This window comes from Oncorhynchus mykiss, chromosome 27, assembly GCF_013265735.2.
Source record: "Oncorhynchus mykiss isolate Arlee chromosome 27, USDA_OmykA_1.1, whole genome shotgun sequence".
Lineage (NCBI taxonomy): Eukaryota > Metazoa > Chordata > Actinopteri > Salmoniformes > Salmonidae > Oncorhynchus > Oncorhynchus mykiss.
The window spans coordinates 27,802,637-27,825,022 of NC_048591.1; the positions used below are offsets into that span (position 1 = coordinate 27,802,637).

The 22,386-nt window shown below is 42.0% G+C and overlaps 3 protein-coding genes across 3 annotated transcripts; all 3 read right to left on the bottom strand.

Moving 5' to 3' along the window:
- Positions 1-9,004: 9,004 nt before the first annotated feature.
- On the bottom strand, positions 9,005-10,627 carry LOC118944704. The gene is made up of 3 exons (XM_036965084.1): positions 9,864-10,627; positions 9,587-9,674; positions 9,005-9,321 (listed from the first exon to the last, which is right to left on the bottom strand). The coding sequence occupies exons 1-3, from the start codon at positions 10,509-10,511 to the stop codon at positions 9,170-9,172; spliced, it is 888 nt and encodes a 295-aa protein (XP_036820979.1). The 5' UTR covers positions 10,512-10,627; the 3' UTR covers positions 9,005-9,169.
- Positions 10,628-13,500: 2,873 nt separating this feature from the next.
- LOC118944706 lies at positions 13,501-21,125 on the bottom strand. The gene is made up of 5 exons (XM_036965086.1): positions 20,553-21,125; positions 20,148-20,205; positions 14,310-14,457; positions 14,178-14,214; positions 13,501-13,945 (listed from the first exon to the last, which is right to left on the bottom strand). The coding sequence occupies exons 1-5, from the start codon at positions 20,739-20,741 to the stop codon at positions 13,601-13,603; spliced, it is 777 nt and encodes a 258-aa protein (XP_036820981.1). The 5' UTR covers positions 20,742-21,125; the 3' UTR covers positions 13,501-13,600.
- On the bottom strand, positions 14,477-16,073 carry LOC118944705. Its single transcript, XM_036965085.1, has 3 exons — positions 15,310-16,073; positions 15,033-15,120; positions 14,477-14,767 (listed from the first exon to the last, which is right to left on the bottom strand). Exons 1-3 carry the CDS (start codon positions 15,955-15,957, stop codon positions 14,616-14,618), a joined length of 888 nt encoding a protein of 295 aa, XP_036820980.1. The 5' UTR covers positions 15,958-16,073; the 3' UTR covers positions 14,477-14,615.
- Positions 21,126-22,386: the final 1,261 nt, after the last annotated feature.

The following is a 22,386-nucleotide window of genomic DNA, read 5'->3' on the forward strand; positions in this document are numbered from 1 at the left end:
AGTTGAGTTCAGGTCGAGAGTGAGGACAATATTGCAAGCAGGGACTGTAATTTAGGGCTACATGCTACGTCATGGAACGTTAGACCTTTATGACATCACAAATAGTATTTTTAGGAAGAGCGCGGGAAAGGTTACTTGCCCAATCAGTAGGACTAGCTAATATTGACAGAAATTTCCCCGTCAAACGTTTTCGATTGCCTTCCATCGAACATGGTCCTGCCTTTGCAATATTGTCTCTCTTGTGGGTTTACTTACGTATGACATGTAGGCTTACTGTGTCGGATCAAGTTGATTGATCTGTCCTAGTCAGCCTTAGGTTGAACCCAAAATCTTCTGGGAAATATTTGTTAATAATATTCATTTCAATATCGTTTTATTCTTTGATTTAGTCCCAATCCAATCCTATTGTTGGCTGCCAATCCCCACCAAATATGTCATTGTAGGACATACTGTAGCGGGAGAAAGTGAGAGCTGCAACGCGGACGCGTTCGGTGGCTCCTTCAGTGCAGAGGCAAGCGCGTATGCCAGTGCCACTAAAGCCCGGGCTTGTGAGGCAGTAGTCTACAACGCTCACAGGCAACACCTTGTCATTTTATTAACTCACTAGAATTACCTTGTCTTCTTCATTCATTTCGATTGCACTTCCTTTCGTGGTGAAATTAGTTTTGATTACTATTAACTTTAATCTACAGAGTTTAAGTGTTTATGTTGCCCACGTCATCATGTGATGCTGTGAGCAAACAATTTATGCCCAGCCTTCCTAGATAGGCCTGGGCTGCATAACACTATGAATCTGGGAAAACATAACACTTAAAAAAAATTTTACAGTGCAAAAATAGCGTAGGCCTACTTGTGTACTATTCAAATCCACACTAAAGCCACACCTCTTCACACAGACGTACCCATATTCTGTTGTTTTAGCTTTAACCTCTGTTAAATTCACTTCCCTGGTTAATCTGTCATCATGTTTCGTGTTCTCCATGGTTAATCTGTCTCTATGTTTAGTGCACTTTAATATAGCCTGTTTGCTTATTTGAATGTTTGATTATATTGTTCAAACTCATTTAGCTTTAGTAAAAAAAGTCATGGCGGCGACACTACAGGTGACATTTTTACCCGGACTCGAGTATTAGCGACGGAAAAAGCCTCCAAGAAGAAGCTAGCTTCAGAAAAAACTAGCGCCATTAGCCAGGAGCAAGAGAACCCGCTCCCCCACGAGGCACAACGAATGCCAACCTCGCACTCTGTCGAAGACATCCTTTCTGAGTTGAGATCCCAACGTACAGAACTAAACACTAAATTAGATGCCATTAACTCTCAGCTCAGTGCGATAGGGGGCAAGGTGACAATCCTGGAAAACGCTTTGCCTGACATCAACAACAAGATAACCATAAACGCGGGGCGCCTGGACGAGGCAGAGGGGCGAATCCTATCCATGGAAAACTTATTGACAGATGCCATGGAAACAATAGCATATGCTAAAAAGAAAATCGAGCATCTGGAAGAGAAAACAGAGGACCTGGAAAACAGGGGGCGAAGGAATAATTGTGTTCTATTCAATCTGGGCGAAAAAGAAGAGGGAAACATGCCACTGATCCGCTACCTGCAAGACAAACTTCCCGAGTGACTCCACATGTCCACCGACAGGCCCATAGAACTCGAGAGAGCTCACCGAGCACTGAGGCCCCCACCAGCAGCCAGACAACCACCGCGCCCAATCACCATACGTTTCCTGAGATTCACCGACAAGGAACGAGTCCTACAGGCGGCGAAAAACAACACCATCACAGTGGGAAACGCCAAACTCGCTTTACACCAGGACCTGTCAGCTGGAATACGCCGAAAGCGCCGAGAATTCGACGAAGTGAAGAAATACTCCATTGACCGAGGCATCTTCAGGGGATTCAAATACCCAAACGAGCTCAGGATTCTTCACCAAGGAGCCTTGCGACACTTCAAAACTCCCGAAGAGGCAAAACGTTTTTTGAAAGACAATCCTGGCCAATGAGAAACAGACCAATGACTAAATGCGATTAATGCCATATATGTAAGACGACATATAGCCGATATCCAGAGACCCAGAGACGTCCAATTTATATTTATTTTCCTTTAACTGGGAGGGATGGGCTGTTGAGCCTAACCTAGGCCTACTAATGTTTCAGCCTACTTTTATTTCCCTGTTTTTTTGTTGTTGTTGCTATTATTACTTGGGGTTCCCTATGTCCCTCGGGGGAGGTATATGTAGGCTTGGCTATTGATTTTATTTTTCTCCCCTCTTTTACTGTGGTCTGGACGAGGGCAACTATGTTATTTACTCAATGCGGGGTGGAGAGGATGAGGCATTTCTTTGGTGGGGAGAGGTGTTGTGCGTTGCTAACTGTTCCCGGTTTTTGTTTTATTCGGAACACAGAATTGAGACTGAGCGGGGGGGTAATAGATCCAACGGGATGTGTCGAGTTGTTTGGGAACTCGGCTGGGGTGTTCAGAGATTATTATTTTATGTACACCATTTATTTTCCTTTTATGTGAACGCAGCTGTAATTACCATCCATTTTTACCCAGCGATGACTTGCACTAAAGTTCGATTACTGCTCGATGACTAGTACCTTGAATCTATTGACATGGAACTGCCATGGTCTAGGGCATGCAATAAAACGAAAAAAGATACTATGTGCTCTAAAAAAGGAAAAAGCAGACATCGCTATTACAAGAGACACACTTCTGTGATGCTGAACATGCCAAACTCCGCAGAGCTTGGGTGGGACAGGTGTATTTCTCATCTTTCAAATCAAACAGTAGAGGCACAGCCATACTTATCCATAAAAATGTTCCATTCATAATTGACAAAAACATATGGTCAACCAATTATTAAACATATACGCCCCTAACACAGATACTCCTGCCTTCATGTCAAAAATTATAACCCTGTTCAATGAGCATTGTGTCTCCTTTGGCGTGGTGGCCGGAGATTTTAATTGTACCCTTAACCCAACCCTAGACAAATCATCTCAAGTCCCCACCACAAATCCTAGATCTGCAAAGATGTTGAACTCTCTTACTAAAGAGATGGGACTGATAGATATCTGGAGAGAGACTAATAGCTCATCTATGGACTATACATACTACTCTAATGTCCATAACACCTACTCCCGTATAGATTACATTTTTATCCCAAAGAGTTTCATAAATTCAGCCACTTGTACAATCGGACCCATAGCACTTTCAGATCACGCCTTTGTCCACCTCCGCTTTGACCTCTGCAAAAACATCCCAAGGTCAAAGAGCTGGAAATTCAACACCTCCATGCTATCAAACGAAGCGTTCCATACATTGGTAACTACATGGATAGACAACTACACACAAGACAATAAAGATTCTCCTGTTTCTCCGGCCACAATGTGGGACGCTGCTAAAGCCAAACAGAAATACCATGAGTATAGCAATAGGCCCAGTAGATTGCTTGCTTACCAATTAAAAAAGGAGCAGTCAGAGCGTACAATCATGGCTATCCGAACAGCAGAGGACAAGGTCACATATGACCCAAAAAAGATCCATTTAACTTTTCATGATTTTTACTGCAAACTATATACCTCTGAGAGAAAACACACGGAGGCAGAACTCCACTCTTTCCTAGAGGGAATCTCGCTACCTAAACTATCAGAGACCGACCAAGAAGATCTCCACTACCCCTTCACTCCTGAGGAGATCCTGGAGGCAAAAACGGAGTTCTCTCAGACTCAATGCACACAGCTCGCATTACAGTGTTGCTAAAAAAAGACAAGGACCCCCTATCCTGCTCGTCCTTCCTTTAAAATAATTACCAAATTGCTCGCCAAAAGACTTCACACTCTTCTTCCCAAAATAATAAAAGCAGACCAAACTGGATTTATTAGAGACAGATACTCTTCTGATAACATTCGCCGTCTTTTTGATATTATTGATCAAGTAAACGCACAGAAGACCCCTGTCCTACTGGCTTCACTGGATGCTGAGAAGGCGTTTGACAGGATGGAGTGGAGCTTTCTGTTTTCAGTCTTAGAAAAGTTCAATATGGGCCCAAATTTTATTAAATGGATCAAATCACTATACTCTCATCCAAATGCCATGGTGACTACTAATGGACTGAACTCTGACAGATTCCCTCTGGAACGGGGCACAAGACAAGGGTGCTCGCTGTCCCCGCTGCTCTACTTGTTGGGGGCGGAGCCTCTGGCAGAGCTGATAAGGAGCAATCCAAGTATTATGGGTGTTTCTGCAGGCGGCCTGCAGCACAAGATTTCGCTTTACGCGGATGATGTCTTGCTCTACATATCCAACCCTGAGAAATCCCTCCCTCTCATTTTAGACACAATTGCTCAGTATGGCAAGTTTTCAGGTTATAAGATCAATTTTAACAAATCCACTGCCTGCCCTCTCAATATTACACTCACCAGCTCTATGAAGACACTTTGTCCTTTCCAATGGAAAACACAGGGGTTTCAATACCTCGGGATCTTCATAACACCAGATCTGAATAGCCTTTTTAAGGAAAATTATCTTCCACTCCTGGACCGAATCAAGAACGATCTCCAAACCTGGATCTCCCTCCCAATTAGCTTAGTAGGAAGAATTAATGTAATCCGTATGAACGTCCTCCCTAGACTGAACTACTTATTTCAGATGCTCCCATGCTATCTCCCAGTAGGTTCCTTTTTCAAAACAACTAACCAAAGCATCACCAAATTTATATGGGGCAATAAAAAACCTAGGATCAAGTTTTCCACTCTATCGAAACCTGAATCTAAGGGTGGTCTTGCCCTTCCCTCCCTTCAATTGTACTACTGGTCTGCCCAAATCCGCAACATGCTAACATGGATCACAAACAGACAAGAGTCAACGTGGATTCAGATAGAAGCCCAATCCTGTGGTTCATTGCCCTTAAGCTCAATTATATTCATTAATAACTTTAGTGAAGTGGGCAACATAGCCAAAACCTTTGTGATTTACAGCACCCTACTAGCGTGGAGGGACTGTAAGAAATACCTGGGCATTTCCTCCCAAATATGTTCTCACTCGCCTATAGTGGGCAACCCAGACTTGCCAAAAGCCCTGAGGGAGGCCAACTTTAATCTTTGGCATACTCTAGGAATCAGGACCTTTTCAGACCTATTTCATCAGAAAACCACTACACTGAAATCCTTTCAAGAGCTCTGCAGTGAATTCGATGTGCCAAGATCCCATTTTTTCAAATATCTTCAAATTAGACATGTAATTTCCTCATTTACCTCCAAGAGGAGGTTTAGAACTCAGTTGAATGAAGTTGAAACCCTTCTTGTCACAGCACAATCCATTAAAGGCAAAATATCTTACATCTATAGACTCCTTTCTGAGAAAGGAAGCTCCTCCTTTACTCCTTTGAAAATAATCTGGGAAAAGGACCTTGGTCTGACTATCAGTGATGAGTTATGGGCAGAGGTTTGCGACAGGGTATACTGCTCCTCTACCAGTGTAAAAATGAAAGAATCTAATTACAAATTTTTGTACACATTTTATTATACTCCTTTGAGACTCCATAGAATGAAAACAGATATGTCTCCTAACTGTAAAAGATGTACCTCTGAAAGTGGAACCTATATGCATGTATTTTGGAGCTGTAGGGAGATTGCCAGATTCTGGCAATCTGAAAAGAAAGTCAGAATCTGGCAATCTGTACATACTGCTGCACAGAAAATACTAGAGGTACAGTTTGATATGACCCCGTGTATCTATCTATCTTAATGCCCAGCAGGACTTTGTTCTTGATCCTGACAGAGAAAATGTGCTTATGACTATTACATACTTTGCTAAGAAATGTATTCTTCTATTGTGGGCCTCAAATACCCCTCCTACATTTAAAATGTGGATTGACCAGATTGTTGACTTTCTTCCTCTTGAAAAGCTCACTTATGACCTCCACAAGAGACAGCCCAAGTTTGATAGACTCTGGTCTTCACTATTCAACTATATTTCAAACTGGACAGAGTGAACGGGGTGACTAGGGAAATGCGTGTTGTTACATGTTACATGTTGTGTAAGGTACTGTAAAACCTAAAAACGAATTATTGGCCCGTCGTCTCAGCGAATGCTTGAAATAGCTGATAAGAACCTTGATAGTGCTGCTGCAAGTGTTAAATGTTTTTTTGTGTGTTTTTATTTTAATTTCGTTTTTGAGTACGTGTGCACCAAGGAAAATAAATGCTTTTATTTGACTTTATCATTCATTTTAATTTTATTTTTATTTTTTCATATGTATTATTATTTTTTGACTTTTTCTTTTTTTAAAGCCTGTGAATGTGGAATGTGTTTTGTTGGTTGATTGAAAAACAAAACTTAATAAAACTTAAAATTGAAAAAAAAAAAAATAGCACTGTTGTTCTAATCATCAGATCGCAGGTATTCTGATCTTCACTGTCCATGGTGCTGAATCTGGCTGGGTAGATTAGTTTGAATGCTGAAAACTTGTTTGCCTACATTTAAAGGCCCTGTGAAGTCAAAATAATTTGATTTCATATTGTACAACAGCTGATGAAACTAACACTGTAAATGTGTTTTACCAAAATGTGATCGGGGTTGCTTCCTGATAGTTCTGGTTGAAAATACGGAGCATGTTCCTCTGCCCAGGCCTTGCTGACACTTGCCAGATCTTACACTGCCTGGATAGGTATTTTGTGTGTCAGCTAACCACATCATATGTTATAGCAATCTGTCAGTCGATGACACAATGGATGACTTGGCACACAACCATTGGTTGATGCATGCAACACCTGAGCAGGGACACATTCTTTTCACAGCACTTCAATGCAAAGTAATTTTCGTAGAAGGTTTGGAGAGCATTTTCACTAACCCTAACCCTTTTCCTAACCTTAACCTCAGTTTCCTAACCTGCTACAAAAAATTCACTTCGATATTGAAGTGCCATGAAAAGAGAGTTTCTCACATCTATACAGCACCTTCTAATCAGCAGGTTTGCATGGGCAAGAGTTTTGGCTTTCCATGGCGACATCACCATGTGTAAATTGGTTTATAGACCAACGACAAAGAGAGTGCCAATAACAGCTAGTTTTAATTTCCCCTCCACACTGACCACTCCCAGACAGTCCTAGCAAAATTATTGCTTGAGAAAGTTTTTTTTTGCAAAAAATACATTTTTGACCATTTTCATCGTAATCTATTACAGTAAGGTACTTAATTGTTACCCAGAAATGATTTGATATTGATATAAAAACGTCTGCTTTGGGCCTTAAAAAGATATGTGCACTACATACTCAGAAATCACATATATTGACATTTTAGAATGTATTTTATCAAGAAAGTAAGTTATACATGTCTTTTTTAATCTTACTCTTAGTTGCAAATAATTAATTTGACTGTGGTTCATTTGATATTCAGCACAACCCTGTTTGATAACGTATAGTATTATAGTGACTTCTTGTGGTAAAATGTCAAACTCACAACTAAACTCATTAAAATGGAGGTTTTCTTTACCCTGTCTTATCAAACAGTGCAACATTTGACTGATGAAATAGCATTCTTCTAAAATTCTTACACTTCTAGATGCAAAATACAAGTCACTATTCCAATACTGTTTGATTCTGCCATTTTTGAAATACTATTTACAAATATGAGCGTAAATGTCTGAGATCGAGACACCAACATTTAACATTTCAGTTAAAAACCCTTTGGATAATATCAACATTAATTACTTAACATCTTAACACATACACACCATGTAAATATCAATAAACAGAGGAACACATGCTACAAATAGTTAGTGACTACCTACCAGTCAATTAAATTAGATTATTCAGAAAAATAACATTGTTATAAGAGACAAATTGCCTTTAGACAACATAAATGACTGCATCTGGACACAGGTCAAAACTACTCTGCCGAGCTCAAGTTACCAGCTATGTATGGTTTCAACACTTACATTTATTGAGTTATTGAAAAGTATCCTACAAACATTGTTCGAATGTGAAAGTGATCAGGTTTTCTGAAACAGGTGTGTTTGTATTGAAGAACCCTGAGATTGTGGACAGTAGGACTTGTGTGAACAGGTGTGAACAGACTGAAGATAATGATGTTTTCCTTTCTCTGTCTTTCAAAACTCAGGAACAGTTTGAATGTTTTTTTATTGTAATTTAAACAATGGTATGGATGATTAAGCTGGATCTTTCTCTCTGAATCAGGAGTGCACTTTCATTCTCCCGTGCGTCGCTTGTTGAGGTCGAAGGTAAAAGCTAAGAGGATACACACAAACATTGACCATATAATGTAATGTTGTTACATGTAACTAACTAGCTTGACTTGCCACCGTGTGAAACATGTATGCTACCATATGTTACTAAAAAGAGCTGACAATATTATAAAATGTAATCCAGGAGTTTATGTTTGAATTCTGGTTCTCTCACAACACAAGTCACTCAGAAAAGCATCTGTAGGCAGAAGCATGCTACATGTACATTTGGCATTTGAAAAAACTACAGCTGTGCTATGCTACCGGATGCAAAATGTATCTGTATCATAAAAGTGTAGTGCAATATTCCCTTTTCTTGCCACACACACATACTCTCTCTCTCACTAGGGACAAATGTTTTGGCTACTTGTCCAGAGAGGTTTGAGCTTTAGAAGTGGATCTGCAGCAAAAGTAGACCTTTATTGCCATCTACAGGTCAAAGGTCAGACTGGAATTCAGTAAAATGTAAACATGGGCGATCCACAGAAAATGGAAATGTGTGTGTTTGTTTGAGAAGTTAAACCAGTTAATTCCCTTATAACTGAGTGTCCTGCATCATGTATTATTTTATTGGTTGTAAATTAAATACTGTTTATTTTACAGTACATGTATTTTACACTGAATCATTGATATATGGTTGAATGTTGGTTGTGGGACATATCTGAAGTACTATGTGTATGTGTTCAATGAATCACACTGTGTGTGTGTGTGTGGGTGGGGGGGGGGGGTGCATGTTCTATACATTATTCAGGACAACATTACTTTGTTAAGCCTACACCGTGACTATGACTGCATAATAAACTAAACTAAATATACTATGTATTTTCTAATCAAATGTGTTAACAGGGCAACACTAAAGAAGACAAAGGCCATCAATTCAATGCAAATATTACTGTATTAAAGGAAATTGTTGTATTAAGCTTGCTTTGAAAACCGTTTGAATGGCTTGGATAAGCCTATGGAGATGGTGGAAAACATCCTGATTAGAAGGGGACGTTTGCGAGGCTTCTCCTGTTGAGAGGTGGAGGGAAGACCCTCTGGGAGTCCAAATGTGGCAGGATGTGCCACTATGTTGGGCGACAGAAGAGAGAGAGAGTTGACATGCACTTTCATTTAGAAATGATGGTATATTGTATTCTTAGTTTCAACTCATTATTACTTTCACAAATAAATGAGAACCAGAATCTTGTGATTTGGAAACTATAAATAATTTTACATAAGAGATTACTATCGATAATATATAATGTACTGTATATAGGGTTTAATATTTTTGCAATAGCAGCTTTGTACACCAATATCTCAAACAGTAAATGTCCTGCTGTATGGACTTACACATGATATCTTCAGCAGTAGTCTGGTCTTTGGATTCAGAATGGCGGGATTTCTTATTGGAATCCTTCTTGTTTCCCATCATGAATGGCTAAAACAAAAACATGTCAAAACAACTGTCACAGCAGAACAATCTCACGGTAATAACGATCACATCTTACACACCAGCACAACAAGATTTATAAATGGTTTTGGAATTAATGGATGGTTTTACATTTTCTCTAAATAACATTGTTTACTCACATTGACACAATTGTTAACTTAAATAAGTGTGATGTACCTTTAAGTTGAATTTCAGTCTGGCAAGCCTTTGTAGGAAAGACAGCTTCCCTCTGGTAGCCTTCACATCTTCAGCCATGAGAAGAGCTTCTGGCCTGGTGGCTTCGAAAGATGTTCTTGAGGCTGCTCTTGATGCCTCGTTACAACTGTGGAGAAGCTCCTTGCTCAATGACTTCACAAGAATCCTATTGAAAGTGGAGTCCTGAGTCGACACGGCCAGTTGGAGTATTTTCTCTGAGCCAAACTCCTTCAACAGATGTTTGTAGACGGTGCTGTATACTTTGTGACTCTTCAGGTTCTTGGGATAAGCTTGGGTCTCAGAGCAGCCTGACCATGCACAGAAGGCAGCTATAACTTTTGGAATCAGGTCTTGTGACGTGCGTGTGACGTCAGTTGGGTACAGATCAGTTTGGGTTTGGATTTTTGACAGAAGTCTCACCACTAACATGCTGATGAGGCCGGTGAAGTCATCATCACCGACTAAGTTGTCAGTGGATGGGGTTGAAAGCGAAGCAACATCCGGGCTGGTTGAATTCTGATCACAAACAATGCTCTGAGGTACACCGAAACAACTGATGGTATCCCTTTCCTCAGCATCTATGTTGGCCTCAAAGCCTCGTGCAGCATTGGAGGTCCCACTTGTTGTCATGCTGATGGCGGAGAAAGATGGCAGAGGGTAGGACTTACCACTCAGTAGACTGCCTATATCAGTTACAGTTCCGGTTGGAGATGACCCTCTGCTTTGTGCATCAGAAACCACAGAGTCCATGACCTGGCTTACCATTACTTTGGTAAACAGGCTGACTGTGTCACTAAATGCTGATGTAGAAAAAGAACATGAAATCCTATCTTCAGATACGCTAGCCGGCACACTAACTCCCTGAGCCAAACTCATTGAAGCTGTAGAGGGCACAAGGCTAGGAAGCAAGAGGCGCTTCACAGACTCCTCTGCAAAAAGCTGAACCAGCTTGTAAGCTGTGGGCTTCCCCACCGTCTTGTCATTCCTCTTCAGCTCAGTAAGGACTGTATCGGATGCACTCTTTCCAGCCGCCACTGTCAGAACCAGAGGGGTCAAGTTGCTCTCAGAAATGATGCGGTTGACTTGGTGAGTAAGATCACGTGAGAGAGCACCAATCCTACCCTGAGATATGAGCTCTTCCAGTCTTGCTATTGCAGCTGTTAGATCAGGGTGGAATGCAACCTCCCCTTCTTCCTCTGGATGTACCTCCTTTATGATGGTATCCACTATTGCAGACATGCTTTCCCTGGCATCACACACCAATGTTTTTGGCTTAGTAGATTTGCCCATGTCGATGACTGAGCATCTCACAATGGGCTGAGTAATACTCTCTGGTAAATCAGAAGAGATGGGAGTGCCAGGGAGTGAAAATTCCCACTCTGACTTCTTTGATCTGGCAGATGAGGATGACAACGAGGAGGAAGAACGCTGTGGCGCTTGATAGATCAGTTCCTCACCACATTCACTGCTTACCCTTTCAACATCCTTCAGCATCATTCCAACCACATTCTCTATTTGTGAAAGCGCAGTCACCGTTTGGTCAGATTTTGACAGCTCTTTCTGAATTGAAACCAGAATATGGCTGAGGGTCTTTTTGGCTTGAGCCGTTGTTGCTTTGACTTGATTTTGCCATGTAAAATAATTCCTCATCTTTGTCTTCACATTGTGGTAAATAGTCTTTGCAGTTGTCCAGATCTTCTTCTCAGATACTTCCAAACCAGACTGTGAGCCTTTGGGTGTGGCCTCAGTGTACTCTGAGGTTTTCTCATCACTCTGTTGAAGCATAGAGTCTGCCTGCCATAGAGTAGTAGAAGACTCTGTGGGTGGGAAAAGGCTCTTCATGTCATTTGTAATTGATCCAACGATTTCAAAAGCAGTTATATCTGTATGCCTTAAGGAAATTGTTGATTTTGCTGGCAACATCTGAGAATCTGTCTGGCTGGAACTGACTTTGCTGGGAAAGCTACTGACTGATTTGATCAGTATTTTTCGCACTTCGTTGGTAGCGTTCATCTGGAACTCCTCACTGGAGAGTTTCTCAATGACTGAGGCTGGAGTATCTCTTAATCCTTCCAACCATGAAGAACCAGACACAGGCATGTCTTCTAGATAAGACATGACACTGTCCAAAAAGCCACAGACTTCAAGGGAGTTGTAAGAGGAACCCTCTGCAACAGATGATGTGCATTCCAAATCTGCCACCTCTGACCTATACATGGTCACAATCTGGGACAAGACCTCTTTGGTGCAGGGCACCATGTTGGAATCACAGAGAGACAGTAATGGTTGAGAGTTCTCACTTTGGCATTTACGGAGAGAACCAAGTCCTGTTGAGTTGACCACTTGCAGTATTGCCTCACTCTTACTGGTTTCAGGTTGCTCTGGTGTTTTCTCTCCTACAGAGTCAGTTGAATCACATCCATCAGATAAAGAAGATGAACTACGTTCTGATATAGGGGATTCACTCCTACATGGGGAAGGCAAGCTCAGGATTGAAACAGGCAGATCACTGGAGTCAGTATGCTCCAGAAGCACAGCACTGGAGTCAGCTTTTTCCATAAGTTCTTCCCCTTGGACTGGAGCTCCACCCATTCTGAGGAACAATGTCTCCAGCTTTGCCTGAAGTCTCTCGCAGAGTCTACGAGCTGCATGGAAGGGTTTCCGCTTTGTCGTACAGTGTCCCACTTGGGTATCTCTCTGGGTGCTTGTTGGCTGATCTAATTCAGCATACTGCACAATGTCCTTGACATCTTCAACAAAGTTATCAATTATTTTTGATGCCTCAGATTCTACTTTGGTCTGTATGAGCTCAGTGGCCGCAGAATCAAGGATCCTGTCAGATGGGCTAGATGCATTCATCAAGCTTGGAGTGGTACTAAACGAATGAGAAGGTTGAACCATACCAGAGATATCGCTCATTAACCTTCTCACAAGAATTTCACTCACAGCCTTTGAGGCTTTGGTCTTGAACTTCACACTAAACAGAGTGCCAAGATTTTGCATCATTGCTTTGCAAGATGTACATATTATGTTCAGCTCCTCTGGAACAGGAGAGTCTTCAACATCCAGGTGCTCCACTACAAGGTCACTGCCAGATGCCAACATTTTAACTTTCACAGCCACTTCTCGAAAAACCTTAGCCAATTCCGGGTCTTCTTTTTCCAATTCACCCACCATCTCTGCGATAACAGTCATCACTTCTTCTGTTGCAGGTGGAATGCATGACTCTAATACAGAGGTAGAGCTCTGGTCCTCTGGGGTGGTGTGATCATCAAAACATTTCTGGACCATGTTGACCATTTGTTCAGCGGCCTGGGTACCAGAAGAAATAGGGGAGGACCGCCCTGAAATGGCTCTGCTGATGGTCGCAGAGAGGGCAGAGTTAAGCTGTTCGACCACCACCTTGATAAGACCAACAGTCAGCTCAGGTGGGCAAGAGGACAGGATATTATGATCAGACAGTTGCTCCTGGACACTTTTGATGATTCTGTCCTCTGTCATTCCCAGGAGGACTTTCACTGAGGTCTGGGAACTTTAAAACGAACAAGCAAAGCATGATAATTCCTGTCTTAACTTGGCAAATCGGTCAAGCGTTGTAATTTTAGTATTCTAAATATCTACATGTCCTTTTGATCGCTTTACATGCTCATTCATTTGAATATGCTCAAAGGCTGATACATTACATTTTGTACTACATCAGATAGAGTAAATTGCATTGGCTAACACTGGGATAGATGATCTCGGTGAAATCCATACATGAAAACCTTGAGGGGAACATACCTCTTAGAAGAGGGTGTTAGGGACCTGAGATGTTGAGCCCCTGTGCCGCCCTTATACATTTTCTTCGCCAGATATCTAACTTCCTGGATGAGCTCCAGTCTTTCCTGATCAAAGGCAGCAAAGGATCTTGCACTGCCACCCCTCTTGGGTGAGTCAGTGTCGTCGTCAGCAAAGTCCTTTACCCCAAGTACGCGGGCCAGGGCTGGCAGCAGGATCTGCAGGGTGGTCTGTGCGATGAAGGTTACAATTGTCTTGCACAATTTGGCAAGCTGTTCCTTCGTCATCTGTTTTGAACAAACAGAACAAAAACAGTCTTTTCAATGGAACTGTGATGTAAAGTATTCTAGATCGAACAGAATGCATTTGATCAACATTGTTATTCTTGTCTGTGACTGAATTCAAAGTTTGATGAAGTCTGACAGAGAACATGAATAACAGAATATGACTTGATGGCTAATCTCTGAATTCAACAGATCATTGACACGTCAAAGGTCAAAGGCAGGTAGGGAAACTTACAGGGTTTTTTAGTCCTTTGTAGATCACTTGCCACTGCCTAGAAAATTTAAAATAAGTGTTTTAGTTAGTGTTTAGTTCCCACTGCACAATATTTCATAAATGTTGAACATTACAGAAAAACTTTTAACATACTCATCAGTAAGATTGCGCAGGAATGAGATGAGGATTGGGTAGGAGTATTCCATCTCATCCTTGTTGCCTGGGCCGAATGCAGCCTGAACAGCTTTCTTCTCCAGGAGCTCAATTACAGATCCTCTATCCAGGTGTTTATTCCTGGAGACTTACTTTGTTAAGCCTACACCGTGACTATGACTGCATAATAAACTAAACTAAATATACTATGTATTTTCTAATCAAATGTGTTAACAGGGCAACACTAAAGAAGACAAAGGCCATCAATTCAATGCAAATATTACTGTATTAAAGGAAATTGTTGTATTAAGCTTGCTTTGAAAACCGTTTGAATGGCTTGGATAAGCCTATGGAGATGGTGGAAAACATCCTGATTAGAAGGGGACGTTTGCGAGGCTTCTCCTGTTGAGAGGTGGAGGGAAGACCCTCTGGGAGTCCAAATGTGGCAGGATGTGCCACTATGTTGGGCGACAGAAGAGAGAGAGAGTTGACATGCACTTTCATTTAGAAATGATGGTATATTGTATTCTTAGTTTCAACTCATTATTACTTTCACAAATAAATGAGAACCAGAATCTTGTGATTTGGAAACTATAAATAATTTTACATAAGAGATTACTATCGATAATATATAATGTACTGTATATAGGGTTTAATATTTTTGCAATAGCAGCTTTGTACACCAATATCTCAAACAGTAAATGTCCTGCTGTATGGACTTACACATGATATCTTCAGCAGTAGTCTGGTCTTTGGATTCAGAATGGCGGGATTTCTTATTGGAATCCTTCTTGTTTCCCATCATGAATGGCTAAAACAAAAACATGTCAAAACAACTGTCACAGCAGAACAATCTCACGGTAATAACGATCACATCTTACACACCAGCACAACAAGATTTATAAATGGTTTTGGAATTAATGGATGGTTTTACATTTTCTCTAAATAACATTGTTTACTCACATTGACACAATTGTTAACTTAAATAAGTGTGATGTACCTTTAAGTTGAATTTCAGTCTGGCAAGCCTTTGTAGGAAAGACAGCTTCCCTCTGGTAGCCTTCACATCTTCAGCCATGAGAAGAGCTTCTGGCCTGGTGGCTTCGAAAGATGTTCTTGAGGCTGCTCTTGATGCCTCGTTACAACTGTGGAGAAGCTCCTTGCTCAATGACTTCACAAGAATCCTATTGAAAGTGGAGTCCTGAGTCGACACGGCCAGTTGGAGTATTTTCTCTGAGCCAAACTCCTTCAACAGATGTTTGTAGACGGTGCTGTATACTTTGTGACTCTTCAGGTTCTTGGGATAAGCTTGGGTCTCAGAGCAGCCTGACCATGCACAGAAGGCAGCTATAACTTTTGGAATCAGGTCTTGTGACGTGCGTGTGACGTCAGTTGGGTACAGATCAGTTTGGGTTTGGATTTTTGACAGAAGTCTCACCACTAACATGCTGATGAGGCCGGTGAAGTCATCATCACCGACTAAGTTGTCAGTGGATGGGGTTGAAAGCGAAGCAACATCCGGGCTGGTTGAATTCTGATCACAAACAATGCTCTGAGGTACACCGAAACAACTGATGGTATCCCTTTCCTCAGCATCTATGTTGGCCTCAAAGCCTCGTGCAGCATTGGAGGTCCCACTTGTTGTCATGCTGATGGCGGAGAAAGATGGCAGAGGGTAGGACTTACCACTCAGTAGACTGCCTATATCAGTTACAGTTCCGGTTGGAGATGACCCTCTGCTTTGTGCATCAGAAACCACAGAGTCCATGACCTGGCTTACCATTACTTTGGTAAACAGGCTGACTGTGTCACTAAATGCTGATGTAGAAAAAGAACATGAAATCCTATCTTCAGATACGCTAGCCGGCACACTAACTCCCTGAGCCAAACTCATTGAAGCTGTAGAGGGCACAAGGCTAGGAAGCAAGAGGCGCTTCACAGACTCCTCTGCAAAAAGCTGAACCAGCTTGTAAGCTGTGGGCTTCCCCACCGTCTTGTCATTCCTCTTCAGCTCAGTAAGGACTGTATCGGATGCACTCTTTCCAGCCGCCACTGTCAGAACCAGAGGGGTCAAGTTGCTCTCAGAAATGATGCGGTTGACTTGGTGAGTAAGATCACGTGAGAGAGCACCAATCCTACCCTGAGATATGAGCTCTTCCAGTCTTGCTATTGCAGCTGTTAGATCAGGGTGGAATGCAACCTCCCCTTCTTCCTCTGGATGTACCTCCTTTATGATGGTATCCACTATTGCAGACATGCTTTCCCTGGCATCACACACCAATGTTTTTGGCTTAGTAGATTTGCCCATGTCGATGACTGAGCATCTCACAATGGGCTGAGTAATACTCTCTGGTAAATCAGAAGAGATGGGAGTGCCAGGGAGTGAAAATTCCCACTCTGACTTCTTTGATCTGGCAGATGAGGATGACAACGAGGAGGAAGAACGCTGTGGCGCTTGATAGATCAGTTCCTCACCACATTCACTGCTTACCCTTTCAACATCCTTCAGCATCATTCCAACCACATTCTCTATTTGTGAAAGCGCAGTCACCGTTTGGTCAGATTTTGACAGCTCTTTCTGAATTGAAACCAGAATATGGCTGAGGGTCTTTTTGGCTTGAGCCGTTGTTGCTTTGACTTGATTTTGCCATGTAAAATAATTCCTCATCTTTGTCTTCACATTGTGGTAAATAGTCTTTGCAGTTGTCCAGATCTTCTTCTCAGATACTTCCAAACCAGACTGTGAGCCTTTGGGTGTGGCCTCAGTGTACTCTGAGGTTTTCTCATCACTCTGTTGAAGCATAGAGTCTGCCTGCCATAGAGTAGTAGAAGACTCTGTGGGTGGGAAAAGGCTCTTCATGTCATTTGTAATTGATCCAACGATTTCAAAAGCAGTTATATCTGTATGCCTTAAGGAAATTGTTGATTTTGCTGGCAACATCTGAGAATCTGTCTGGCTGGAACTGACTTTGCTGGGAAAGCTACTGACTGATTTGATCAGTATTTTTCGCACTTCGTTGGTAGCGTTCATCTGGAACTCCTCACTGGAGAGTTTCTCAATGACTGAGGCTGGAGTATCTCTTAATCCTTCCAACCATGAAGAACCAGACACAGGCATGTCTTCTAGATAAGACATGACACTGTCCAAAAAGCCACAGACTTCAAGGGAGTTGTAAGAGGAACCCTCTGCAACAGATGATGTGCATTCCAAATCTGCCACCTCTGACCTATACATGGTCACAATCTGGGACAAGACCTCTTTGGTGCAGGGCACCATGTTGGAATCACAGAGAGACAGTAATGGTTGAGAGTTCTCACTTTGGCATTTACGGAGAGAACCAAGTCCTGTTGAGTTGACCACTTGCAGTATTGCCTCACTCTTACTGGTTTCAGGTTGCTCTGGTGTTTTCTCTCCTACAGAGTCAGTTGAATCACATCCATCAGATAAAGAAGATGAACTACGTTCTGATATAGGGGATTCACTCCTACATGGGGAAGGCAAGCTCAGGATTGAAACAGGCAGATCACTGGAGTCAGTATGCTCCAGAAGCACAGCACTGGAGTCAGCTTTTTCCATAAGTTCTTCCCCTTGGACTGGAGCTCCACCCATTCTGAGGAACAATGTCTCCAGCTTTGCCTGAAGTCTCTCGCAGAGTCTACGAGCTGCATGGAAGGGTTTCCGCTTTGTCGTACAGTGTCCCACTTGGGTATCTCTCTGGGTGCTTGTTGGCTGATCTAATTCAGCATACTGCACAATGTCCTTGACATCTTCAACAAAGTTATCAATTATTTTTGATGCCTCAGATTCTACTTTGGTCTGTATGAGCTCAGTGGCCGCAGAATCAAGGATCCTGTCAGATGGGCTAGATGCATTCATCAAGCTTGGAGTGGTACTAAACGAATGAGAAGGTTGAACCATACCAGAGATATCGCTCATTAACCTTCTCACAAGAATTTCACTCACAGCCTTTGAGGCTTTGGTCTTGAACTTCACACTAAACAGAGTGCCAAGATTTTGCATCATTGCTTTGCAAGATGTACATATTATGTTCAGCTCCTCTGGAACAGGAGAGTCTTCAACATCCAGGTGCTCCACTACAAGGTCACTGCCAGATGCCAACATTTTAACTTTCACAGCCACTTCTCGAAAAACCTTAGCCAATTCCGGGTCTTCTTTTTCCAATTCACCCACCATCTCTGCGATAACAGTCATCACTTCTTCTGTTGCAGGTGGAATGCATGACTCTAATACAGAGGTAGAGCTCTGGTCCTCTGGGGTGGTGTGATCATCAAAACATTTCTGGACCATGTTGACCATTTGTTCAGCGGCCTGGGTACCAGAAGAAATAGGGGAGGACCGCCCTGAAATGGCTCTGCTGATGGTCGCAGAGAGGGCAGAGTTAAGCTGTTCGACCACCACCTTGATAAGACCAACAGTCAGCTCAGGTGGGCAAGAGGACAGGATATTATGATCAGACAGTTGCTCCTGGACACTTTTGATGATTCTGTCCTCTGTCATTCCCAGGAGGACTTTCACTGAGGTCTGGGAACTTTAAAACGAACAAGCAAAGCATGATAATTCCTGTCTTAACTTGGCAAATCGGTCAAGCGTTGTAATTTTAGTATTCTAAATATCTACATGTCCTTTTGATCGCTTTACATGCTCATTCATTTGAATATGCTCAAAGGCTGATACATTACATTTTGTACTACATCAGATAGAGTAAATTGCATTGGCTAACACTGGGATAGATGATCTCGGTGAAATCCATACATGAAAACCTTGAGGGGAACATACCTCTTAGAAGAGGGTGTTAGGGACCTGAGATGTTGAGCCCCTGTGCCGCCCTTATACATTTTCTTCGCCAGATATCTAACTTCCTGGATGAGCTCCAGTCTTTCCTGATCAAAGGCAGCAAAGGATCTTGCACTGCCACCCCTCTTGGGTGAGTCAGTGTCGTCGTCAGCAAAGTCCTTTACCCCAAGTACGCGGGCCAGGGCTGGCAGCAGGATCTGCAGGGTGGTCTGTGCGATGAAGGTTACAATTGTCTTGCACAATTTGGCAAGCTGTTCCTTCGTCATCTGTTTTGAACAAACAGAACAAAAACAGTCTTTTCAATGGAACTGTGATGTAAAGTATTCTAGATCGAACAGAATGCATTTGATCAACATTGTTATTCTTGTCTGTGACTGAATTCAAAGTTTGATGAAGTCTGACAGAGAACATGAATAACAGAATATGACTTGATGGCTAATCTCTGAATTCAACAGATCATTGACACGTCAAAGGTCAAAGGCAGGTAGGGAAACTTACAGGGTTTTTTAGTCCTTTGTAGATCACTTGCCACTGCCTAGAAAATTTAAAATAAGTGTTTTAGTTAGTGTTTAGTTCCCACTGCACAATATTTCATAAATGTTGAACATTACAGAAAAACTTTTAACATACTCATCAGTAAGATTGCGCAGGAATGAGATGAGGATTGGGTAGGAGTATTCCATCTCATCCTTGTTGCCTGGGCCGAATGCAGCCTGAACAGCTTTCTTCTCCAGGAGCTCAATTACAGATCCTCTATCCAGGTGTTTATTCCTGGAGACTAAAGATGTGATTGCCGTAGAGGAAGTAGAAACAAAATTAAAGAGAAATCAGACGTTTTATCTCTTAATACTCTGATTTCATTGTTTAAGGGTTTTAGAATAGGCCTATTTTAATAAAGCTATCTATGTGACCTTTCTTACTGATTACAGTAGACTACAGTTTCATTGAAAATGGATAGCACAACCTGCACATCATAGACAGAATAGAGAAACAATGTAGTACTACAGAGGTAAATCTCTGACCTGCATCGTTGTCAGTGCCCAGCTTCCTTGACTTCTTGCCACTCCTCTTACTTTTTGCCTAGGATAGAACAGAACAGATTCCAGAGCTCAAATGATGGCAGACATGTAACACCAGGGCCCGTATACATAAAGTTCATCAGATAAGGTGTGTGCTCAACCTTGCCCAAATAATTGTATTCATTATGATCTCAAATGCAAAACTGATCCTAGATAAGCACTCCTACTCTGAGACAATTTATGAATAGGCTATGGGCCAGGTCAAAGCAGCTCTTAAAACACGTTTTGAAAACAGCTACTACGTATGTTGTTATCTGAGATATATAGATATCTATGGTATGGCTGCTATCAGGTACAGAGTGTAACCCAGTAGGCCTATTATGTGCTCTGTCACTCCTGCCATCTTACCTTCCTTCCCTTCTTGGCCTCCTCTTTGGGCGTGGCCACCGGTTCTTCCTCAACAACTTCCTTTCCTTCCCTCTGAGGATCACCATCCTCCCTCTGTGCTACCTGAAGGACAGACATTCCAATAAGTAATAATATGTCACTGTCAGAGTAGATCTGTGCAGAGGACATCATAAATAGAGCTACAGCCATATCAGCGCTAAGCTGGTGACTTTATAAAGAATGGTACATTTGCTTTACAATATGTTATAGCTTTTTACAAGAAATATCCGCTTATATTGCTTTACCCTTTTTTACTTTCCCCCAATATTGTATGAAGTAATTTAGCTTACCCTTTCTTCATCCATTCAAGCTATTTTATATCTCAAAAAGCATGTCCTTGTCTGTGTTGGTTACATTCAAGTTGAGTTCAGGTCGAGAGTGAGGACAATATTGCAAGCAGGGACTGTAATTTAGGGCTACATGCTACGTCATGGAACGTTAGACCTTTATGACATCACAAATAGTATTTTTAGGAAGAGCGCGGGAAAGGTTACTTGCCCAATCAGTAGGACTAGCTAATATTGACAGAAATTTCCCCGTCAAACGTTTTCGATTGCCTTCCATCGAACATGGTCCTGCCTTTGCAATATTGTCTCTCTTGTGGGTTTACTTACGTATGACATGTAGGCTTACTGTGTCGGATCAAGTTGATTGATCTGTCCTAGTCAGCCTTAGGTTGAACCCAAAATCTTCTGGGAAATATTTGTTAATAATATTCATTTCAATATCGTTTTATTCTTTGATTTAGTCCCAATCCAATCCTATTGTTGGCTGCCAACCCCCACCAAATATGTCATTGTAGGACATACTGTAGCGGGAGAAAGTGAGAGCTGCAACGCGGACGCGTTCGGTGGCTCCTTCAGTGCAGAGGCAAGCGCGTATGCCAGTGCCACTAAAGCCCGGGCTTGTGAGGCAGTAGTCTACAACGCTCACAGGCAACACCTTGTCATTTTATTAACTCACTAGAATTACCTTGTCTTCTTCATTCATTTCGATTGCACTTCCTTTCGTGGTGAAATTAGTTTTGATTACTATTAACTTTAATCTACAGAGTTTAAGTGTTTATGTTGCCCACGTCATCATGTGATGCTGTGAGCAAACAATTTATGCCCAGCCTTCCTAGATAGGCCTGGGCTGCATAACACTATGAATCTGGGAAAACATAACACTTAAAAAAAATTTTACAGTGCAAAAATAGCGTAGGCCTACTTGTGTACTATTCAAATCCACACTAAAGCCACACCTCTTCACACAGACGTACCCATATTCTGTTGTTTTAGCTTTAACCTCTGTTAAATTCACTTCCCTGGTTAATCTGTCATCATGTTTCGTGTTCTCCATGGTTAATCTGTCTCTATGTTTAGTGCACTTTAATATAGCCTGTTTACTTATTTGAATGTTTGATTATATTGTTCAAACTCATTTAGCTTTAGTAAAAAAAGTCATGGCGGCGACACTACAGGTGACATTTTTACCCGGACTCGAGTATTAGCGACGGAAAAAGCCTCCAAGAAGAAGCTAGCTTCAGAAAAAACTAGCGCCATTAGCCAGGAGCAAGAGAACCCGCTCCCCCACGAGGCACAACGAATGCCAACCTCGCACTCTGTCGAAGACATCCTTTCTGAGTTGAGATCCCAACGTACAGAACTAAACACTAAATTAGATGCCATTAACTCTCAGCTCAGTGCGATAGGGGGCAAGGTGACAATCCTGGAAAACGCTTTGCCTGACATCAACAACAAGATAACCATAAACGCGGGGCGCCTGGACGAGGCAGAGGGGCGAATCCTATCCA

Bases quoted from the DNA above. Each gene is read 5' to 3' on its own strand.
- LOC118944706 (XM_036965086.1), bottom strand. From the start codon at position 20,741: ATGGCTGTAGCTCTATTTATGATGTCCTCTGCACAGATCTACTCTGAC. The intron at 14,458-20,147 runs GTCAGAGATTTA...TAACAAAGTAAG, and splicing joins GGGCACTGACAACGATGCAG to TCTCCAGGAATAAACACCTG. The intron at 14,215-14,309 runs GTATGTTAAAAG...TAAATTTTCTAG, and splicing joins CTGCGCAATCTTACTGATGA to GCAGTGGCAAGTGATCTACA.
- LOC118944705 (XM_036965085.1), bottom strand. From the start codon at position 15,957: ATGACAACAAGTGGGACCTCCAATGCTGCACGAGGCTTTGAGGCCAAC. The intron at 15,121-15,309 runs GTACATCACACT...TTTTTGTTTTAG, and splicing joins GACTGAAATTCAACTTAAAG to CCATTCATGATGGGAAACAA. The intron at 14,768-15,032 runs GTAAGTCCATAC...CGCCCAACATAG, and splicing joins TACTGCTGAAGATATCATGT to TGGCACATCCTGCCACATTT.
- LOC118944704 (XM_036965084.1), bottom strand. From the start codon at position 10,511: ATGACAACAAGTGGGACCTCCAATGCTGCACGAGGCTTTGAGGCCAAC. The intron at 9,675-9,863 runs GTACATCACACT...TTTTTGTTTTAG, and splicing joins GACTGAAATTCAACTTAAAG to CCATTCATGATGGGAAACAA. The intron at 9,322-9,586 runs GTAAGTCCATAC...CGCCCAACATAG, and splicing joins TACTGCTGAAGATATCATGT to TGGCACATCCTGCCACATTT.